Here is a 23,756-nt window from a genome sequence, read left to right on the forward strand (position 1 = left end):
AATATTCTGTTTTTCTATCCTTTCGACCAAAGTGAATAACCTCACATTTCCCCACATTATACTCCATCTGTCACCTTTTTGCCCACTCACTTAACCTGTTTCTATCCCTTTACAGACTCTGTGTCTTCCTCACAGCTTACTTTCCCACCTAGCTTTGTATCATCAGCAAACTTGGATATGTTACACTCGGTCCCTTCATCTAAGTTATTAATATAGATTGTAAACAGCTGAGGCCCAAGCACCGATCCTTGCAGCACCCCACTAGTTACAGCCTGCCAACCTGAAAATGACCCGTGTATCCCTACTGTCTGTTTTCTGACCGTTAACCAATCCTCTATCCATGCTGATATATTACCCCTAATCCCATGAGTCCTTATCTTGTGTAACAACCTTTTATGTGGCACCTTATCGAATGCCTTTTGAAAATCCAAATATACAACATCCACTGGTTCAGAAGTATGGGACAGTATAGAGGATTCTTCAACTTAAAAAAAATACCATGGGTCTGCGCACAGGCGCTGAACTAATCCAATGACACAATTTTATGTCATGCAAGCATGCTGAGGCACTGAACCAGATCAGCACATTTCAACAGCTATCATGAGAGGTTAGAGGACCTCTATTACTGCTAAACTTGTTTGCCCTATAGGATATTTTGTTGATTTACAAAAATATTTTGGAATTGAATACTGGGTACTGCACTGGATTTGATCTGTACACATACTATTAAAACATTGCAGTGGGGTAAAGCCACTGCTCTAGGACAAGGTTTCAAACCCAACCCGGACTAATGACAATGTTGTAATCCGACATTTCAAGTGCAGGGAGTTCAATGCACTATAATGAAGATAGTTGCTGGTTTGATTTAGTTAAATGCAACTCATTTCAGGATTGTTGGTCAGTTTCTATCATTCCAATATTCCTTTCTAAGCAAAGTAAACCCCCCAAAACTATTTTTTTGATTTATAAAAATAGCTTGTACATATATAAAAAAATGAAATAAGGTAACCATCTTCCAAAAGCACCAGACATACTGAATCACATACAAAATGAAGTGTTGGGGCACTCTTCAAACATACTTGAAGCCTTTTACGGAACCTCATGGGGAATGGGGCAATCATCCTCCTTGGGTTTCAATGAGTTTCAGTGAACTTCAGCCAGCACACAATAATTTGGAGCTCTGTTGGCAGTACAACCCTCAGTTCTTGGATTATATATCTTCTTTTTAATTACATTAAGACAATATATGATTTTAACCACACAGATGTTCTACCTCTTCAGAGAGTCCACGTGTAACACTGCAGAGTGATGTACAATGTTGGGCAATGCCCATTATGCTTTACCAAAATCCTAGTAACAACCTTTGATGGGATAAAAGTTTCCCCTCACTGCTGATGGCAAGAGCCCCAGCTGAAATAAATTTGGGCAATCTCAACTCAGTTCTTTTTGGACACAGGTTCAGAAAAATATAACTTATTTGCAACAAATTGGCAATCGCTCGAAGAATAGCCACAGGATGGCTAGTATTGGAAATGTAATTAATGACACTGATACAGTAGGAAGTTTTCTTCTGAAGTTAGGGCTGAAGCATACGGTTAGTAAAGCTCACTCTATTGTGCCCTATGAAGTGGCTGGCGTCACTGCACTGCAGTGCGTCCGTGAGGCTGAGAGCTACGTGGATAGTATGTTTCAGGAGGTGGTCACCCCGCAGCTTAAGAGAGTGCAGGCAGAGGGGGACTGGGTGATCGCCAGACAGGCAAGGAGGACCAGGCAGGTAGTGCAGGATTCCCCCAAGTGCATCTAGCTCTCTCACTGGTGAGGGCGATGGTTCCTCTGGGGAGTACAGTCAGAGCCAAGTCCATAGCACCAGGAGTGGCTCAGCTGCACCGGGTGGGGGAGGAGCAACCAATCAATAGTTAGAGAAAGAGACGGGTGTTTTTGTGGCCGCAGACGCGATCCCAGGATGGTATGTTGCCTCCCTGGTGCCAGGGTCAAGGATGTCACTGAGCGGCTGCAGAATATTCTGAAGAGGGAGGATGAACAGCCAGAGGTCGTGGTCCATAACGACATAAGTAGAAAGAGGGATGAGGTCCTGCAGGTAGATTTTAGAGAGCTAGGAAAGAGATTAATAACCAGGATCTCAAAGGTAGTAGTCTCCGGATTACTCCCGGTGCCACGCGTTAGTGAGTATAGAAATAGGAGGATGCAGCACATGAATGCGTGATTGGAGAGATGGTGCAGGAGGGAGGGCTTTAGATTCCTTGGGCATTGGGACTGGTTCTGATTTGGGGGGGGGACTTATACAGACCATACAGGTTGCACCTCAACAGAGCTGGGACCAATGTCCTCGCAGGGAGGTTCAGTAGTGCTGTGGGTGAGGGTTTAAATTACTTTGGCGGGGGGTGGGCACCATGACGTAGCATTGGAAAGGAGAAACAAGGTGCACAAAGGATTGAGAGAGGCAGATAGCACGAGAGCAAGAAATAGCACAGTATTAGGTGGGATCAGACTAAGAGAGAATACACAAAGGTCTAAGTTAGGATTACAGTGCACGTGTGTAAACGCACGAAGCGTGGTAAACAAGGTTGGTGAGCTCCAGGCAAATAGCCACATGGAAATATGATGTGGTGAAAACAGAGACCTGGCTCAAAAAAGGGCAGGACTGGGTACTAAATATTCCTGGATACAAGGTGTTCAGGAAAGATAGCAAAGGAAAAAGGAGGGGGGTGGCAGTATTGATTAAGGAGAATATTGAAGTGCTGGAGAGAATGTCCTGGAGGGGTCAAGGGCAGAATCTATTTGGTTAGAGCTAAGAAACAACAGAGGTGCCATTACACTACTGGGTGTATTCTATAGGCCACCAATTAGTGGGAAGGATATAATGGATGATCCATCTCGGCCTCCTCCCGATATCCCCACCATCACTGAAGCCAGTCTTCAACCAATTCGATTCATTCCACGTGATATCAACAAACGGCTGAGTGCACTGGACACAGCAAAGGCTATGGGCTCCGACAGCATCCCAGCTGTAGTGCTGAAGAGTTGTGCTCCAGAACTAGCCGCACCTCCAGCCAAACTGTTCCAGTATAGCTACAACACTGGCATCTACCTGACAATGTGGAAAATTGCCCAGGTATGTCCTGTCCACAAAAAACAGGACAAATCAAATCAGCCTACTCTCAATCATCAGCAAAGTGATGGAAGGTGTCATCGACAGCGCTATCAAGCCGCACTTACTCACCAATGCCCAGTTTGGGTTCCGCTAGGATCACTCGGCTCCAGACCTCATTACAGCCTTGGTCCAAAAATGGACAAAAGAACTGAATTCCAGAGGTGAGGTGAGAGTGACTGCCCTTGACATCAAGGCAGCATTTGACCAAGTGTGGCACCAAGGAGTCCTAGTAAAATTGAAGTCAATGGGAATCGGGGGGAAAACTCTCCAGTGGCTGGAGTCATAACTAGCACAAAGGAAAATGGTAGTGGTTGTTGGAGGCCAATTATCACAGCCCCAGGACATTGCTGCAGGAGTTCCTCAGGGCCGTATCCTAGGCCCAACCATCTTCAGCTACTTCATCAATGACCTTCCCTCCACCATAAGGTCAGAAATGTGGATGTTTGCTGATGATTGCACAGTGTTCAGTTCCATTCGCAACCCCTCAGATAATGAAGCAGACCGTGCCCGCATGCAACAAGACCTGGACAACATCCAGGCTTGGGCTGATAAGTGGCAAGTAACATTCGTGCCAGACAAGTGCCAGGCAATGACCATCTCCAAGAAGAGTTGGTCTAACCACCTCCCCTTGACATTCAATGGCATTACCATCACCGAATCCCCCACCATCAACATCCTGGGGGTCACCATTGACTGGACCAGCCATATAAATACTGTGGCTAAAAGAGCAGGTCAGAGGCTGGGTATTCTGTGGTGAGTGACTCACCTCCTGACTCCCCAAAGCCTTTCCACCATCTACAAGGCTCAAGTCAGGACTGTGATTGAATACTCTCCACTTGCCTGGATGAGTGCAACTCCAACAACACCCAAGAAGCTCGACACCATCCAGGACAAAGCAGCTCGCTTGATTGGCACCCCATCCACCACACTAAACACTCATTCCCTTCACCACCGACGCACAGTGGCTGCAGTGTGTACCATCCACAGGATGCACTGCAGCAACTCGCCAAGGCTTCTTCGACAGCACCTCCCAAACCCGCGACCTCTACCACCTAGAAGGACATGGGCAGCAGGAACATGGGAACAACACTATCTGCACATTCCCCTCCAAATCACACACCATCCCAACTTGGAAATATATCGCCGTTCCTTCATCGTTGCTGGGTCAAAATCTTGGAACTCCCTTCCTAACAGCACTGTGGGAGAACCTTCACCACACGGACTGCAGCGGTTCAAGGCGGCAGCTCACCACCACCTTCTCAAGGGCAATTAGGGATGGGCAATAAATGCTGGCCTCGCCAGCGACACGCACATCCCATGAACGAATTAAAAAAAACAAATTTGCAGGGAAATTACAGAGGCGCAAGAACTATCGAGTAGTGATAATGGGGGACTTCAATTATCCTATTATAGACTGGGATAGTAATGGTGAAAAGGGCAGAGAGGGGGAAGAATTTCTGAAATGTGTTCAGGAGAACTTTCTTGATCAGTACATTTCCAGCCCAACGAAGAAGGAGGCATTGCTGGATCTGGTTCTGGGGAATGAGGTGGGTCAAGTGGAGCAAGTGTCAGCAGGGGAACATTTAGGGAACAGTGATCATAGTATCATAAGGTTTAGATTAGCTATGGAAAAGGACAAGGAGCAATCTGGAGTATAAATGCTTAACTGGAGGAGAGCCAATTTCAGTGGGTTGAGCATTAAAAAAAACAAGCGATTTACTCTTAAAGGGAGGAAATTATACAAATGATGGCACTTGTTGCACTACACTAGTATAACCAGTAACTCCTCAATAACAAGGATACATTAATAATTGACCATATGTCACAACACAATGAGCCAGTTTTAACTTCACTGCAAAATTTGGGTACTTATTTTTGAAGGTAATTGCAATGGAAAAAGGGGGCCTTTACGCCCATATACTCATAAACCCATATCCTGTTACCTTCTGCCCCAACTCAATGGAACATGAGCACTGCACCACTATGTCACCCTTTTAAAATGTTCCGATTACAAAATACTGCCTTTCCAATAATGAGCACCTCCCAGTATACACTATGCTCATTCGTTAAATTTTGTAAGAAAGAGACCAAAATGTCAATTTTTTAAAAATATATTAATCTTATTAGCCACTTTATAATACATACTGGTCATCTAAAACAATGTGAAGAAATACGCCATTATTATAGACTCCAAGTATTATGTACAAAAAGACTCAACTTACTAGCTTTCTATAATGCATATTTTAAAATAAAAATTCTCAAATTTTCTTCCCCTTCCCATCTCTCCTGAAGGTATCAACGCCTTGCTGTGGTCCTGTTCCATGAATACTGGGTACCATTTAGTATCTCACTTAAGTGGCTATTCATTGATTGTGAACCTTGACAACGAGCGTCATCAGAATATTTGACTACAGGAACACCACAGCCAAGCCTGACCCTGCCATCCAAATATGTGCATTTCCAGTCGGGGTCTCTTGATGGAGATTGAGGAAGGGGACCCAGATGATTTTCCTCTCCCTAATCCAGTGGCTTTGAGGTCAACCTGACCCCCACCAGTATCCCGGTTGAGATCAGCTGACTCAGCACGAAACCGTGGTCAAACCTGTTGAATATCTAGTTTATATAACGAGTGACAGGAAAACTAAATTCACAAGCACTATAAATTCTATATTCCACAGAGTTCTCATTTCATGCATACTTGGGGTGCTCCATACTGAAGTCATAATTAAACTGTTCCAATATCAAATTTATTTTTGTAACTGCTATCATAAAACACTAATTGTGCTTTAATACACTCCTGACTTGAACATCTGCTTGCTGATTAAAGATGCATTTATAATACCAAAGCAAGAAATAGAAATTCCGATTAGCACTGTAAAAATTAGTAAAACAGTGTGTGCAGATCTCTCACTACTACTTGAGTTGAGCAAAGGTTATCTCATGCCCCCACAACAATGCTATGCAACTGGTATAGTTAAAAAAGGGACTCCAGGCACTCTTACTTTGCATCCTGCTTTGGAAGCATGACCATCATTCTTACGTAGAATCATAGAATGGTTACAGCAAAGAGAACGCCATTCGGCTCATCGAGTCTATGACGGCTCTTTGCAAGAGCAATCCAACTAGTCCCACTCCCCCGCCCTATCCCCGTAGCCCTGCAGATTTTTTCACTTCAAGTACTTATCCAGTTCCCTTTTGAAAGCCACAATTGAATCGGCCTCCACCACCCACTCAGGCAGTGCATTCTAGATTATAACCACTCGCTGTGTAAAAAGTTTTTCCTCATGTCGCCTTTGTTTCCTTTGCCAATCACCTTAAATCTATGTCCTCTGGTTCTTGACCCTTCCGCCAATGGGAACAGTTTCTCTCCATCTGCTCTGTCTGGACCCTTCATGATTTTGAATACCTCTATCAAATTTCCTCTCAACCTTCTCTGCTCTAAGGAGAACAACCCCAGCTTCTCCAGTCTATCCACATAACTGAAGTCTCTCATCCCTGGAATCATTCTAGTAAATCTCTTCTGCATCCTCTCTAAGGCCTTCACGTCCTTCCTAAAGTGCAGTGCCCAGAACTGGACACAATACTCCAGTTGTGGCCAAACCAGTGTTTTATAAAGGTTCATCACAACCTCCTTGCTTTTGTACTCTCTGCATCAATTTATATAGCCCAGGGTCCCATATGCTTTCTTAACCACTTTCTCAACCTGACCTGCCACCTTCAATGATTTGTGCACATATATCCCCAGATCTCTCTGTTCCTGCACCCCTTTAGAATTGTACCATTTAGTTTATTGCCTCTCCTCGTTTTTCCAAATCAGTGCTGGCTTTCCTTAATTAATCCACACTTGTCCAAGTGACTGTAAAGTTTGTCCCGGATTATTGTTTCTAAAAGTTTCCCCACTACCAAAATTAAACTGACTGACCTGTAGTTGCTGGGTTTATCCTTACACCCTTTTTTGAACAAGGGTGTAAACATTTGCAATTCTCCAGTCCTCTGGCACCACCCCTGAATCTAAGGAAGATTGGAAGATTATGGCCAGTACCTCCACAATTTTCACCCTTACTACATTTGCAATGGAAAACTGGTCTCCAGAGGTGTAATGTGCTCTGCTGTCAATATGGAGATCCGAAGAGCAAACCAGCTCTTTGGTTTCTACATGACAGAGATCAGCTGCCTTATCCCAATGGTAGGATTGTGGGCTAACATTTTCTTGGGTTGACAATGCCATTAGTTTCTGGAACTTGGACTGTGCACATCTACAGTCGGCTATGCTCGGAGTATAGAAGCGCCTTTGCTGCATGCAGTAATTCTCTTGTGTTTCTGCCACCAGTTCAACATATCACAAATTATTTTTGGAACGTTCAGGTGGAGAGTTCAACAATACAGCCCTAAGCCATGTGGTGTTTTTTAAGCTAATCACATTCAAGACTTTAATTCAAGACCATGTTGCCAATCAAGCAGTGCTCCAACAAGGTTTTAGCATCAAGTGCGTAACATAGACATATAAGTGGCAAGAACCTGCCAAAGTCTTTGAGGAGCCCAACCCTTGTCCAGTGAGTCTAGCTCTTTTAACCTATGCTGTATGTTGCTAGAACAAAGCACATTACTCACAAGTTGCAAAAGGCAGGCTATCCTGTAGAGAAGGCTTTCAATTCGAATACGGTCTAGTTCTGGCTGGCATGATGTGGTGGTGATGGAAGGGAACTGGCTAAGGATGATGAGCGCTTCTGTGCAGTGCTTCGCTGCCAGCTCGTACTCCTGAACTCTCAGATATTCAAATGCTTGTTCACATAACTTTTCTGGTCTCCTGTATGCCATGACTCAGCAAAAGAAATCCTAAAAAAGTACATAAAGAGATTGTTTATTGTACAACTTGTTCACTTTGCTAACAGGAAGTTTTAAGCTAACCAAAAGGTGACCATTTTATTGATGTTTGTTTATCTGGCCAAGACTCTTACATTTCACACTACCAGCACATAGCAACATGTGTTTTAGGCACTTCCCAAACTTGTAGAAACTTGCTTAAAAACACAGATCAGCTTTCCAGCATCACAGTCTTTGTCTTTCCAGACAGTGCAGGCTCACACATACCTCTGTGTGATGAACGAAGACACTTATCTCCAGCTTTTAAAACTGTATCAGCCTCCCACAGGGGTAACTGACCCATGGCACAGAGGGCAGCAACTTCTCTACTCCTAGGCTACCCACCAATGCCCCTCTCTATAAAAAGCCAGATGGTGGCCATCCCGGAGTAACATGGGTCGAACCTGCTTCCTCCCACTCTGTGGCACTGCTGCTCGAATGTTTTGCACCACCCCAATAATTGTTCCTTAATTCAATGATTAATCTTCACTTGCTTTTGTAGTTAGTTGATGAAATTGAAACTAGACTAATTACTAGTTTGCAGATGCCCTCAGGCCACTTGACACACGCAAGTAACGGCTTTCAATGTGCACACCCAGGTGGAGCAGACGTCACACACTAAGCTTTCCAATTTCCTCTGAATCTTGAAGCATATCTGTGTGATAGAACCCGAACTTAAGAAGAAACTAAAGCAGATATAGGCATAAAGATGTGAATGTTTAATGTGCCTCAGTGCACTCAATGTACAGCCTCTTAAAGAAGGCAAACCTATAATTCCATGATCAAATTTATCGCTTTCTTCTTGATCAAACTAGGAATGGGCTCAATGGTACTAAGTAGGTAACCCACAAGAATGAGAAAGGAAATGCATTATCCCAAAGCACCCTTCGCTGGAAATGTATTGCAAAGCATAAATTTGTAAATTTGTGAAGCTTAATTTATTTAAAATGTATTCAAAACTGTGTGCTGCAGGTTTGGGTTATAACAGTTAGAAGAGTGAAAAATCATCCAGAATTCATGCTCCCGATAACGTTCCAGTCTCTGCTGATGAAAAATATAGTTGAAGAAAGGTTCTACAAAACCTCTCTGTGCCCTCAAACAGAACTGCAAAATATCTATCCAATCTTTGATCCAACTTTGTTCACTTCTGCTTACTTATCATGTTGGAGGTCTTAGGAGCTCAGGAACCGTTATGTTCAGTCATCTCTGCATGTATCTACCCTTGCTACTCTCAATTATGTCACAACAAATAATCATAGTCCGTTTTTTTTTCCAAAATGGGGCTAACAGCTTCACCTGGGGATCTAATCCACATATCAACTATTCTGGTGAGAAATTAATTACTTCTAACCCCCAAGACATTTTGACCTTGATTTGGACTTCAGCCCGTGGGAGAGCGACCAACGTGCACCATTCTCCCGCATTTTACGCAGTAAAGTGCAGGGGGATCTCTATGCCAGTAGTTTCCAGAAATTAAAACCTATTGTTCTGCACAACTGTGGGGCTCGTTTGCTGGCTTGAGTTTTTGAGCACTGGACATACCCAGAAATCCATTGATGCGCCAGTTCTGTGCACTACTGTGCTTGCATCATGACTCTGCACTATCACATAAATACACCAACATAGTGAACCAGCAAAAAGTGAGCCTCCACTACCATCGTTGAAGATGGACTGGCAAGTTTAATTTTGGTAGTGCAGGAATTACATAATGGGAATCAACAGTCCTATGCTAACACAAAAACACAATGCATTTTATACTTGTGGTCTCTTGTTTTGTGCTCGCACGGTTGAAATTAGTCTTCTTGCATTGACCAATTTTAGAATCCTGGATTATGTCGCCTCTCAATTTTCTTCTCTAGAATGCCCAGAGGATCTTGTTGCCCATGGAACCACATTCCATTACCCTTAGGGCAGGAGGTCAGAACGATGCTAAAAATTGCTGATGAAAATCGTTCCACATTTTTTTAAAAATAGTAAACATTAATTTTCTTACCCAAAGAGACCCTCAAGTTAGATTTCCCTCCCTGCTAGGTCACTCAGGTGGCATCATCAGGGAACAAGGTTCTGTGTGAAACATGTGGAAGCTGATTTCTCTTTAAATGTTGTTCTCGGTGTGTTGTACTCTGGAAAGGCTGTGTTTATTGCCCAGCCTGTTGTTGGCTTGGGATGGGACAGTGCACAGGCCAAAGTTCAAGTCTTATCATATCAGTCAGAACATCTGAGGTGGGGTCAGGCACCTTTCTGTCATGATGCTACAAGAGTCAGTATTTAGGACATATTAATGACTTGTTTTGCTTTAAAAATAACTGGAGGCCATCTCACCCTCTTGGCTATGTTTTTTTTAAAATTGGTGGATGCAAATAATTGTAGCCATTTCTCTTTTGCTACAATTGGTGACATTCCAAGGATTTTATCATCCCAGACTGCCTTGGCCCAAATGCTATGGAAAGCAGCTCAAATATAATCATCTGCTCTCACTGCCTGAACCAGGAACATCACATGACATAGAGCTTCTTACTGCACCCAAAAAGGCCGGGAATGCCTGAGGCACTGACAAAACGCACACCGGGAGGCAGGGAGGGAACATCAACAATGCCACTGCATTATGCACAGACATTTCCCTTTGCCACAAGAACAAAAGCCCTCAATGAAACTGCAAGATTAGGTGCCACAATACAAATGCAATCTTCACTTTCAAGTTCCCAGGAAGTCCAAGGTGCCCAAGAATTAAACCTCGTGACTGCCTCTCTGGATCTGGAAGCTGGGCATGACCAAATAGCCTGGTGACACTCAAGTCTTGATGCGCACATGAAGAATTGCCACTTCAGCAAAGTACTAGAGCGTAACTGGCATTTGTTACTCCAGGAACAGTCGACAGCAGAATGGGGTGGGAGGGGACAAAGAGAAATAATCTTTCATTTGCACGGTGGTTTTGTTTTAGTACACTCTTTTACTCAAAAGTGTTTGATTCAAGCAAGAAAATATTTTACACAGAACCTTATTTCAACTAGGATGATGTCACCAACATGCCAACACTTCTTTCAGCTGCTGTTCTCACGAGAGAGAGAGAAAAGGGTCAGGGATGGAGCTTAACTTCTAATTCTTGCTTTGTATATGCAGGAGTCTTTTAGTAAAAAAAAATACACTGCTGCAAAGATTTATTCTTAACATTTTGGTTTATTTTGAGATTTTCGGCCTCTTTACATTTTTGGATGGCAGTATAGACCAAATAATACGTGGCTCCTATTAATGTAACCTTTCTTCAAAATATTTTACAATTAACCAGACAACTATGCTGATGAATGAATGTTCTCAGGTTCTATATTCCACCTCACTATGCACTATTTCATTCACTGACTGACAGCAGCTCCCTTTATGCCTCAGGTTTGATCCCTGGCCTGTCAGTGGATCTCAGCTGGCAATAGTAGATGGACTACAAGTGATCTCTGTTCCCCAGAATAGGGAATGGAAAAAAGAAAGTGAGCCAAGGTTCCCACTCTGCTTAAAACTGGATGATGTGGAGATGCCGGTGATGGACTGGGGTTGACAAATGTAAGGAATCTTACAACACCAGGTTATAGTCCAACTGTTTTATTTGAAAATCACAAGCTTTCGGAGGCTTTCTCCTTCGTCAGGTGAGCGAGTGTGGGATTCCATGGAAGGTTACCGCATTTATATTCAGAGAACAATACCTGGTGATTACAGATAATCTTTCCAACTGCCCGTTGTCAAGGCAATCAAAGTGTTCAGACAGAGTGATGTTACCTACAGGACCACCGAATACACAAACGGCCAGAACACAAAACAGAAAGAGAGAGGGAGAGAAACATCCGAAAGGAAGAGAAAGACAGAGAATGACCCATGTTCATGTCACGCTACACGTAATCCCACCAGTGAAAAAAAAGTTATCTGTTTTTAACACAACGGGTCATTCTCTGTCTTTCTCTTCCTTTCGGATGTTTCTCCTTCTCTCCCTCTCGCTCTCTGTTTTGTGTTCTGGCCGTTTGTGTATTCGGTGGTCCTGTGCGTAACATCACTTAGTCTGAACACTTTGATTGCCTTGACAACGGGCAGTTGGAAAGATTATCTGTAATCACCAGGTATTGTTCTCTGAATATAAATGCGGTAACCTTCCATGGAATCCCACACTCGCTCACCTGACGAAGGAGAAAGCCTCCGAAAGCTTGTGATTTTCAAATAAAACAGTTGGACTATAACCTGGTGTTGTAAGATTCCTTAAAACTGGATGGATAAGCATGTTGGGTGAGGGCTCAGCTGCAATAACTCCCCAAAGTCCAACAGTCTGTCAACGCGCACAGGGTAGGTTCCCGCAAGGATTGGGTAAAATACCAAAAGACTGCTGGTCCCCATGGGATTGCATCACAGTGTAATTCAGAACTTTCATGAGAGTAAGTGAGCAAATTGAGGAAAAGAATGCAATGTTCCAACGAACTGGTTTAAAAGTGCTATGTATTTTATGCGACTGACTTTCTTCCATTTTTAAAATAAAGGCTGTATCTGTAATAAAGTGTGATGTCTGCAGTGACAGACATGCACTGGATGCAAGACTATGCATTGCTCGTAACGAGTCAGAGGTTACGCTGTGGGAAGGCGGAGCGACTGGAAATGGAAATTAGGGAAGGATACACATCTCCACAAAAGAAAGTTTGTAAAAGATCTCGCTCGAGAGTGTGAAGCCAATGTTTTTGATTGTTTTCTATTAAATACTTAGCTTACACTACCGTAGGCAGACAAATAAAGTAATGCACTTTGATCACATATTGCACACACAAATGAATTGTAATATGGAGAAGCAGTTTTTTTTTACTTTTACTGTCCATCGGCTTTCGATGTGGGTTTTTATAGCAAAGATCAAAAAATAAATAAAAATTAAAAGATTAACCTAATCTACATTTTTCCTTCTCAACACTAATTACTGTCGCAGAAATATTTGGTAAATAAAAGGTTCTACTTAAACAAACATGTAAATTCAGGACTTTTATTCCGAATCTTACATACTCACCACTATTTATAGGAATCAGTTTGATTTCCTGTTTGTTTCTCAAAACAATAATGAGCAAACTAGAATTTAGATAGCAGCTTATCACCATAAGGTAATAAGAATATAAGAAATAGGAGGAGTAGGCCATAAGGCCCTTCGAGCCTACTCCGCCATTCAATAAGATCGCGGCTGATCGTCGACCTGAACTCCACGTTCCCATCCCTTTCCCCATATCCCTTGATTCCCTTACAGTACAAAAATCTATCAATTTCAGTCTTGAATATACTAAACGACTGAGCATCCACAGCGCCTCTGGGGTAGAGAATTCCAAAGATTCACAACCCTCAGTGAACAAATTTCTCCTCATCTCAGTCCTAAATGGCTGGCCCCTTATACTGTGACTATGTCCCCTAGTTCTAGACTCTCCAGCCAGGAGAAACAGCCTCTCAGCATCTACCCTGTCAAGCCTTCTAAGAATTTTATATGTTTCAATGAGATCACCTCTCATTCTTCTAAATTCCAGAGAATATAGCCCCATTCTACTCAATCTCTCCTCATAAGCAACCCTCTCCTCCCAGGAATCAATCCAGTGAACCTTTGTTGCACCGCCTCTAAGGCAAGTATATCCTTCCTTAGATAAGGAGACCAAAACTTTTTTTTTATTCGTTCATGGGATGTGGGCGTCGCTGGCAAGGCCATCCCTAATTGCCCTTGAGAAGGTAGTGGTGAGCCGCCTCCTTGAACCGCTGCAGTCCGTGTAGTGAAGGTTCTCCGACAGCGCTGTTAGATAGGGAATTCCAGGATTTTGACCCAGCGACGATGAAGGAACGGCGATATATTTCCAAGTCAGGATGGTGTGTGATTTGGAGGGGTACATGCAGGTGGTGTTATTCCCATGTGCCTGCTGCCCTTGTCCTTCTAGGTGGTAGAGGTCACGGGTTTGGGAGGTGCTGTCGAAGAAGCCTTGGCGAGTTGCTGCAGTGCATCCTGTGGATGGTACACACTGCAGCCACAGTGCGCCGATGGTGAAGGGAGTGAATGTTTAGGGTGGTGGATGGGGTGCCAATCGAGCGGGCTGCTTTGCCCTGGATGGTGTCGAGCTTCTTGAGTGTTGTTGGAGCTGCACTCATCCAGGCAAGTGGAGAGTATTCCATCACACTCCTGACTTGTGCCTTGTCGACGGGAGTCAGGAGGTGAGTCACTCGCCGCAGAATGCCCAGCCTCTGACCTGCTCTTGTAGCCACAGTATTTATGTGGCTGATCCAGTTAGGTTTCTAGTCAATGGTGACCTCCAGGATGTTGATGGTGGGGGATTCAGCGATTGTAATGCCGTTGAATGTCAAGGGGAGGTGGTTAGATTCTCTCTTGTTGGAGATGGTCATTGTCTGGCACGAATGTTACTTGCCACTTATCAGCCCAAGCCTGAATGTTGTCCAGGTCTTGTTGCATGCGAGCACGGACTGCTTCATTATCTGAGGGGTTGCGAATGGAACTGAACACTGTGCAATCATCAGCGAGCATCCCCATTTCTGACCTTATGATGGAGGGAAGGTCATTGATGAAGCAGCTGAAGATGGTTGGGCCTAGGACACGGCCCTGAGGAACTCCTGCAGCAATGTCCTGGCGCTGAGATGATTGGCCTCCAACAACCACTACCATTTTCCTTTGTGCTAGGTATGATTCCAGCCACTGGAGAGTTTTCCCCCCGATTCCCATTGACTTCAATTTTACTAGGGCTCCTTGGTGCCACACTCAGTCAAATGCTGCCTTGATGTCAAGGGCAGTCACTCTCACCTCACCTCTGGAATTCAGCTCTTTTGTCCATTTTTGGACCAAGGCTGTAATGAGGTCTGAGTGGTCCTGGCGGAACCCAAACTGAACATCGGTGAGCAGGTTATTGGTGATTAAGTGCCGCTCGATTGCACTGTCGACAACACCTTCCATCACTTTGCTGATGATTGAGGGTAGACTGATGGGGCGGCAATTGGCCAGATTGGATTTGTCCTGCTTTTTGTGGACAGGACATACCTGTGCAATTTTCCACATTGTCGGGTAGATGCCAGTGTTGTAGCTGTACTGGAACAGTTTGGCTAGAGGCGCGGCTAGTTTTGGAGCACAAGTCTTCAGCACTACAGCCGGAGAGATGGATCATCCACTCGGCACTTCTGGCTGAAGATGGTTGTAAACGCTTCAGCCTTCTCTTTTGCACTCACATGCTAGACTCTGCCATCGTTGAGGATGGGGATGTTTACAGAGCCTCCTCCTCCCATCAGTTGTTTAATTGTCCACCACCATTCACGACTGGATGTGGCAGAACTGCAAAGCTTTGACCTGATCCGTTGGTTGTGGAATCGCTTAGCTCCGTCTATAGCATGTTGCTTCTGCTGTTTAGCATGCATGTAGTCCTGTGTTGTAGTTTCACCAGGTTGGCACCTCATTTTTAGGTACGCCTGGTGCTGCTCCTGGCCTGCTCTTCTACACTCCTCATTGAACCAGGGTTGATCCCCTGGCTTGTTGGTAATGGTAGAGTGAAGAATATGCCGGGCCATGAGGTTACAGATTGTGCTGGAATACAAATCTCAGTGCACAATACTCCAGGTGTGGTCTCATTAAAGCCCTGTACAACTATAGCAAGAATTCCTTACTTGTACTTTGCAATAAAGGCCAACATACCATTTGCCTTCCTAATTGCTTGCTATACCTACATGTTAACCTTGTGTTTCGTGTACATGGACACCCCAATCCCTCTGAACACTAACATTTAATAGTTTCTCATCATTTAAAAAATATTCTGTTTTTCTATTCTTCCCACCGAAGTGAGTAACGTCACATTTCCCTTCATCTGCCACCTTCTTGCCCACTCATTTAACTTGTCTATATCCCTTTGCAGACCGTGTCCTCCTCACAGCTTACTTTACCACCTAGCTTTGTATCGTCAGCAAACTTGGATACATTATACTCGGTCCCTTCATCCAAGTCATTAATATCGATTGTAAATAGCTGAGACCCAAGCACCGATCCTTGTAGCACCCCACTAGTTACAGCCTGCCAACCTGAAAATGATCCGTTTATTCCGACTTTCTGTTTTCTGTCTGTTAACCAATCCTCTTTCCATGCTAATATATTACCCCAAGCTCGCTTGATCTTGATTTTCAGTATGAATACAGACCGTGAAAGCGGGGCCTCACGATCCTTCTGACCATTTGGGTTTTAAGCAGGTGGTGTCAGAAAAGTTACCACAGGGATAACTGGCTTGTGGCAGCCAAGCATTCATAGCGACGTCGCTTTTTGATCCGTCGATGTCGGCTCTTCCTATCATTGTGAAGCAGAATTCACCAAGCTTTGGATTGTTCACCCACTAATAGGGAACGTGAGCTGGGTTTCGGCCGTCGTGAGACAGATTAGTTTTACCCTACTGATGATGTGTTGTGTAACAACCTTTTGTGTGGCATCTTATCGAATGCCTTTTGAAAATCCAAATATACTATATCCACTGGTTCCCCTTTATCTACCCTGTCAGTTACATCCTCAAAAAAACTAATAGATTTGTCAAACATGATTTCTCTTTCATAAAACCATGCTGGCTCTGCCTAATCATATAATTTTCTAAGTGCCATGTTACCACTTCCTTAATAATGGATTCCAGCATTTTCCCGACAACCGATGTCAGGTCAACTGGCCTGTAGTTCCCTGTTTTCTCTCTCCCTCCTTTCTTGAATAGCGGGGTTACATTTGCTACCTTCCAATCCATGGGGACCATTCTAGAATCTGGGGAATTTTGGAAGATCACAACCAATGCATCCACTGTCTCTGTAGCCACCTCATTTAGAGCCCTAGGATGTAGCCCATCAGGTCCAAGAGATTTGTCGGCTTTTAGTCTCATTAATTTCTCCCCTACTTTTTCTTTACTAATATTAATTACTGTAAGTTCCTCCTCATTAGACCCTGGGTTCCCCACTATTTCTGATATGCTTTTTGTGTCTTCTACTGTGAAGACAGATACAAAATATTTGTTTAACGTCTCTGCCATTTCCTTATTCCCCATTATAATTTCTCCTGTCTCAGCCTCGAAGGGACCCGCATTTATTTTTGCTAATCTCTTCCTTTTTGCATACTTGTAGAAGCTCTTACAATCTGTTTTTATATTTCTTGATAGTTTACTCTCATATTCTACTTTCTCCCTCTATCAATTTTTTGGTTGTCCTTTGCTGATTTCTAAAACTCTCCCAATCCTCAGGCTTACTACTCTTCTTGGCAACATTATAAGTCTCTTTTAATCTAAAACGATCCTTAACTTCTTTAGTCAGCCATGGGTGGATCACTTTTCCCCTGGAGTTTTTAGTTCTCAATGGAATGTACATGGACACCCCAATCCCTCTGAACACCAACATTTAATAGTTTCTCACCATTTAAAAAATATGTATGTTTGTTGAGAATTATGAAATATTTCTTTACATGTTTGCCATTGCTTATCTGATGTCATATCTTTTAATCTAATTTCCTAATCTACCTTAGCCAACTCGTCCCTCATACCTGTGTAATTGGCTTTAAGTTTAAGACTCTCATTTCTAACTTAAGTACGTCACTCTCGAACTCAATGTGAAACTCTATCATATTATGATCACTCTTCCCCAGAGGATCTTTTACGATGAGATTACTAATTAACTCTGTCTCATTACAGAAAATAAGATCTAAAATTGCCTGTTCCATAACAGGAAACACATACAAACTCACTTCTCTCCTTTCCAATTCTCTTCTTCCTCCTCCATCCAAAAGCCTTCGACTCCCTCACTGGGGTACAACGCACTGAGTGGTGGCTGCCCTCTGAAACCTCGCCATAGTTTTCATTACCAATGGGCGAGACTTGACAATCTGTAGCTGTCGGCTGTTCAACTGTGATGGAGTTCACAGCCGAGACCAACCCTGTCCTTAACCAGAATCCCAACATGCATACTTACAGTGGAGAAAGATGTTACTTACAGGTATCAGGTGCAGAAGCACTGGCTGATTTTTCCTTCCCTAGCACTGTGCCAATGGTAGCACCCCTATCACGACCCTGCCTGAGATCAGCTAACTCAGCACAAACCTGGGTGTGGCTTGGAGACAGAAACTTTAAATATGAGCATGTGGAATGACAACCAAACTCATTTAAATATTTTCCTTCCTCTCTCCCCCTTTAGTTTCCTCCCCTTTTCTGTTAGCACAACTCGTGATGTGATACAACTGCTTAAGGATCAGCAGTTTCCAGTATCTTACCCAAGTTGTCCTTCTTTGTCAGCAGACATTATAGCCAAGTTCAACCATGTTTTCACTCAATTTCCATTCACATGCACTGGACATAAATCAGAAGAACAAATTTAGTTTGCATTATAGTAATCACAATCCTAGCTTGCATTATTGTAATCGCACAAATTAGTAGATTGGCCAGAGTTACCAAATGGAGACAGGTGAGCAGGATGACATCTGAAGCAAGAAAACATAGTACTTTTCCTCAGCTAGTGCCAGTGCAAAGACAAATACAATGCTGTTTTTTGTGCATCAATCCCCACACTGAGTTAACAGACTGAGCCATTCAAATCGAGGAAGACAACTGCCACTTTCGTGCATCTCCCACCAGCACTGGCATAGACCAAAGAGTAGGACGTTGCACATATTCTACTTCGAGGGATGATGCATGGCAACAAATTCCATTTATATAGCACCTTTGACATAGTAAAAGGTTCTGAGGTGCTTCACAGGAGCGATTATCAAACAAAATTTGAACACCGAGCCACATAAGGAGATATTAGGACAGGTGACCAAAGCTTGGTCGAAGGGGTCATTTTTAAGGAGCATCTTAAAGGAAGAGGGAGAGTCAGGAGAGGCAGAGGGGTTTAGGGAGGGTAATCCAAAGCTTACGGTCTAGACAGCTGGAGGTATGGCCGCAATGACTGTAAGGCTGGAGGAGGTTACAGAGCACAAAGGGGAGAAAATAATCTATTTGCTAAATTAATAAACCAGACTCAAACCCTTTTCTGAATCTGGCTGGAAACCAATTTGAAATCCACTGCCTTTTTTACTATCTTGTATCAGGTTAAAGCCCCAAATTCAAAACATTATACGTGCAATCCTAAATTTTCAAAACACAAAGCGTTTCTACTTCAGAAAACATTGCCAATTTCAACCAAACAATAATCCAAGTTAATACCAGCAGCTACAAATTAGTTGTGTTTTTATATAGAAGTACTGGCAATAAAAGATCTATTTACTCCTAACAAATATAATGAATGCAGAGAAACAAAAAATTTTTTTAAAAACTTAATTCTGTTCTTCCTTCTCCCTCGTTGTGTCAGTTTAATAACTCGCACGGATCAGAAACTGCATGGAAGTTTAAAAAAAACACAGTAAGTTATCCTTACCACTAGCCAGTTTCCAGCCAAGTGAAAAAGGGGAGTATTAAAAAGGTATCAGTGAACTTCAAAATGGCCATTGGGGAATTAGAAGGGCACTACTGGATCAATTCAATTGAGGGGTTCAGGAAACATCACAAAAGTAAATCTCAAGCATTCTGTATGCCATTTGGACCGGAAATTGGATTACCATCTTGTAATTTGCTGACAGTCATCAAATATTATCCACAGTTTTTATCTATTACATTTCCTTTGATTTTGCATAGATAGTTGTCAATTCCTTGGCTATACCAGGCCATGAGTTCGGGCCCAGAGAATGGAAGTGATAGTATTTGAAAAGTAAATTACAAAATAAATGCCTTATCTACTACATAATGTACGTGGCATAACATTGTGATTCTTGCATAAATTGTTAATGCTGAAACCAATGCATTTTTGGGGGAAAAATACCTTTCCGTGTATTGGCAATGAGGTATATCTTTAATTTCAATTACCAAGTCATACAGAAAAAACCTTAACATGGGAGGTAAAAGCAGCTTTGTTCATTGCAAAATACTGTGCTCAGGTTAAACACAATACACAGCTATACAAATTTACCCGATAAAACAAACTTATACATTTTCAAATGTTGTCATTATTTGTAACAAAATTCCCAGCACCAGTAAGCATGCATACAAGACACGTTTACAGCAGTGACCTTTCCCCTGTAATTTCGATAAATGCACTACACAAATAGGAAATTGAGCCAAATAGGCGAGCAGGCTCAATTCCTTGTGTGTGTCAACCGCACGTGCGCCGGGTGGGCGTGTGTGTCAACCGCACGTGCGCCGGGTGGGCGTGCGTGTCAACCGCACGTGCGCCGGGTGGGCGCGCGTGTCAACCGCACGTGCGCCGGGTGTGTGAGCGCGCTCGCCGGGTGGGCGTGCGTGTGTCAACCGCACATGCGCCGGGTGGGTTCACAGCGCCGGCTGTGTAGGTTCACACACAAAATGGCCACTTGTGTTTATCATCAGACAGTAGCTGCTATAACAATTTGGATTTGCATAGCGCATTTAACGTAATAAAACGTCCCAAGGTGCTTCACAGGAGCACACACACACACACACACACACACAGCGCACATACCGTTGACACACACACACACGCCACGTACCGTTCACACATACACACCATGCCACGTACCGTTGACACACACACACCATGCCACGTACCGTTGACACACACACACCATGCCACGTACCGTTGACACACACACCATGCCACATACCGTTGACACACACACACCATGCCACGTACCGTTGACACACACACACCATGCCACGTACCGTTGACACACACACACCATGCCACGTACCGTTGACACACACACCATGCCACGTACCGTTGACACACACCATGCCACGTACCGTTGACACACACCATGCCACGTACCGTTGACACACACCATGCCACGTACCGTTGACACACACACCATGCCACATACCGTTGACACACACACACCATGCCACATACCGTTGACACACACACCATGCCACATACCGTTGACACACACACAATGCCACATACCATTGACACACACACAATGCCACATACCATTGACACACACACCATGCCATGTACCGTTGACACACACACCATGCCACGTACCGTTGACACACACACCATGCCACATACCGTTGACACACACACACCATGCCACATACCGTTGACACACACACACCATGCCACATACCGTTGACACACACACACCATGCCACATACCGTTGACACACACACACACCATGCCACATACCGTTGACACACACACACACAATGCCACATACAGTTGACACACACACACAATGCCACATACCGTTGACACACACACGCCACATACCGTTGACACACACACCATGCCACATACCGTTGACACACACACCATGCCACATACCGTTGACACACACACCATGCCACATACCGTTGACACACACACCATGCCACATACCGTTGACACACACACAATGCCACATACCGTTGACACACACACAATGCCACATACCGTTGACACACACACAATGCCACATACCATTGACACACACACACACACACACACACACACACACACACAATGCCACATACCGTTGACACACACCATGCCACATACCGTTGACACACACACACACGCCACATACCGTTGACACACACCATGCCACATACCGTTGACACACACACACCATGCCACATACCGTTGACACACACACACACCATGCCACATACCGTTGACACACACACACACCATGCCACATACCGTTGACACACACACACACACACACACACACACACCATGCCACATAAAGAGATGTTAGGACAGGTGACCAAAAGCTTGGTCAAAGAGGTAGGTTTTAAGAAGTGACTTCAAGGAGGAGAGGTAAAGAGGCAGAGAGGTTTATGGAGGGAATTCCAGAGTTTAGGGCCTGAGCAGCTGAAGGCACGGCCGCCAATGGTGAAACGATGGAAATTGGGAATGCGCAAGAGGCCAGAATTAGAGGAGCGCAGAGATCTCGGAGGGTTGAAGAGCCAGAGGAGGTCACAGAGATAGGGAGGGGCGAGGCCATGGAGGGATATGAACTTAAGAATGAGGATTTTAAAATCAAGGTGTTGCCGGACCAGGAGCAAATGTAGGTCAGCAAGCACAGGACTTGGTGTGAGTTAGGATATGGGCAGCCGAGTTTTGGATGTGCTCAAGTTTACGGAGGGTGGAAAGTGGGGCTGTACCCCAGCATGAGTAAGTACCTTTCGGAGAGGGAAGAAAAGGAAATCAGTGTGGCAAAATGGACTTACGCCTTACAGCTATGAAAAATGCTTCAACTTAGAATTAAACACTAGATTCGAAAAAGGTGCAAATCAATTCCTGCAATCTTTATTATTACCTTATTTTACCAGTTTGCACACAATATCCAACAAAAAAGTCCAGTTAAATGCTCAAACTTATTAAACAAATTCCCATTTTGTTATTTTTTGACACCCCAATTAGATGGTGTTTTTGCATCAATGGTAACATGTAGGGAAATTTTTACCCACTGTATTCAAAGTGTTCTATTTATTTAGGGATAACACCTGTTAAATCATTCCCATGACACTACCTGTTGGTAAAGTATAATCAGCACATATTTTAGAATATTGTAAAATTCTAATGTACACTCTTCACTCATTTGGGAGCACTCACCTTTGAGTCAGAAGGTTGTCAGTTTAAATCCCATTCCAGGATTTAAGCACTTAATCTAAGTTGACACTCCTGTGCACTGTTGAAGGAATGCTACATTGTCAGAGGTGCCATCCTTCAGATGAGACATGAAACAGGGGCCTGTCTATCTATTCCAGAGGTTGAGTTGGACATTGAAGATCCCATAGCACGAAAGAGGAGGTGGGAGTTCTCCCGGTGTCTGGGCCAAAGTTTGGCCCTAAACCAGTATCACCAAAAACACATTAACTGGCCACTCAACTCATTGCTGTGTGTGGGATCCTGCTGTACACAAAATGACTGCCATGTTTGCCTGCATAACAACTTCAAAGTAATTTATCATATGTGAAACACTTTGAGACGTTACTAAAACAAAAATGTGATTAGGTGCTATATGAATGCAGATCTTGCCTTTCAAGTCTTTAAGTGCAACTCTCAATAAGTATTTAAAATACATACAAGATGAAAGAATCAATAAGACTTAGTACAGACTGTAAACAAACAAACATGTATTTAGCACTTTGTCAAAAAATTTAAGGGCAAAAAATAATTTTACCAATTATACAGAGGACCATTGAATGACTGCACATCTGAAACTAACCAATTCTGCGCAACACAAAGTGTTTGACAAAATCAGATCTGGGTTTCAAAGCTTTGAACACACGATGAAAATGAAAATCTGAAGTTTGAGCAACAATCACGACTGCAGACCACATGTGCAGTAACTTCAAGAATGCAGCCACAGGCACCTGTCACGGATGCACTGCAGTTTTCAAAGCAATGTTCTAACTTTGAATCTAAACAGTCCAATCAAAGCTTTATGACAGCTCCAAATTATCAGGTGCGAGAATTCCACAGAACACCCAGATTTTTAAAGCACTGAACTCCGAACAGCATTGGATATCAGCTCCTAACAATTAAAGAAAAGGCTACATTTAGAGATCTGCAGCTTTAACAAAAAATCATATCCATATGCTGAAAACAGGGGCTGGGTGGTTCGCGTCTATGACTGAGGTTGAAACCACCTCAAACTCCAAGTCTGCTGGCTGTAAGGGTTCTCTAATGACATGGACATGGGAGTGCAGCAGGGAACGGCCCTGAAGTTGGCAA

At 43.6% G+C, this 23,756-nt stretch overlaps 1 protein-coding gene across 3 annotated transcripts in view; it reads right to left on the reverse strand.

Annotated features, from left to right (window-relative positions):
- helz (helicase with zinc finger) overlaps positions 1-23,756 on the reverse strand; it is a 242,759-nt gene that overhangs the window by 188,837 nt on the left and 30,166 nt on the right. For 2 of the 3 annotated variants that reach the window (XM_068003894.1, XM_068003893.1), the window contains exon 2: positions 7,784-8,008. In XM_068003894.1, the coding sequence (XP_067859995.1) occupies positions 7,784-7,990 (207 nt within the window). In that variant the 5' untranslated portion in view covers positions 7,991-8,008. Of the gene's footprint in view, positions 1-7,783; positions 8,009-23,756 lie in introns of those variants that run through there. The other variant, XM_068003895.1, reaches the window with a different exon arrangement.

The sequence above is a fragment of the Heptranchias perlo genome, chromosome 23 (genome assembly GCF_035084215.1).
Source record: "Heptranchias perlo isolate sHepPer1 chromosome 23, sHepPer1.hap1, whole genome shotgun sequence".
In the NCBI taxonomy this organism is placed as follows: Eukaryota; Metazoa; Chordata; class Chondrichthyes; order Hexanchiformes; family Hexanchidae; genus Heptranchias; species Heptranchias perlo.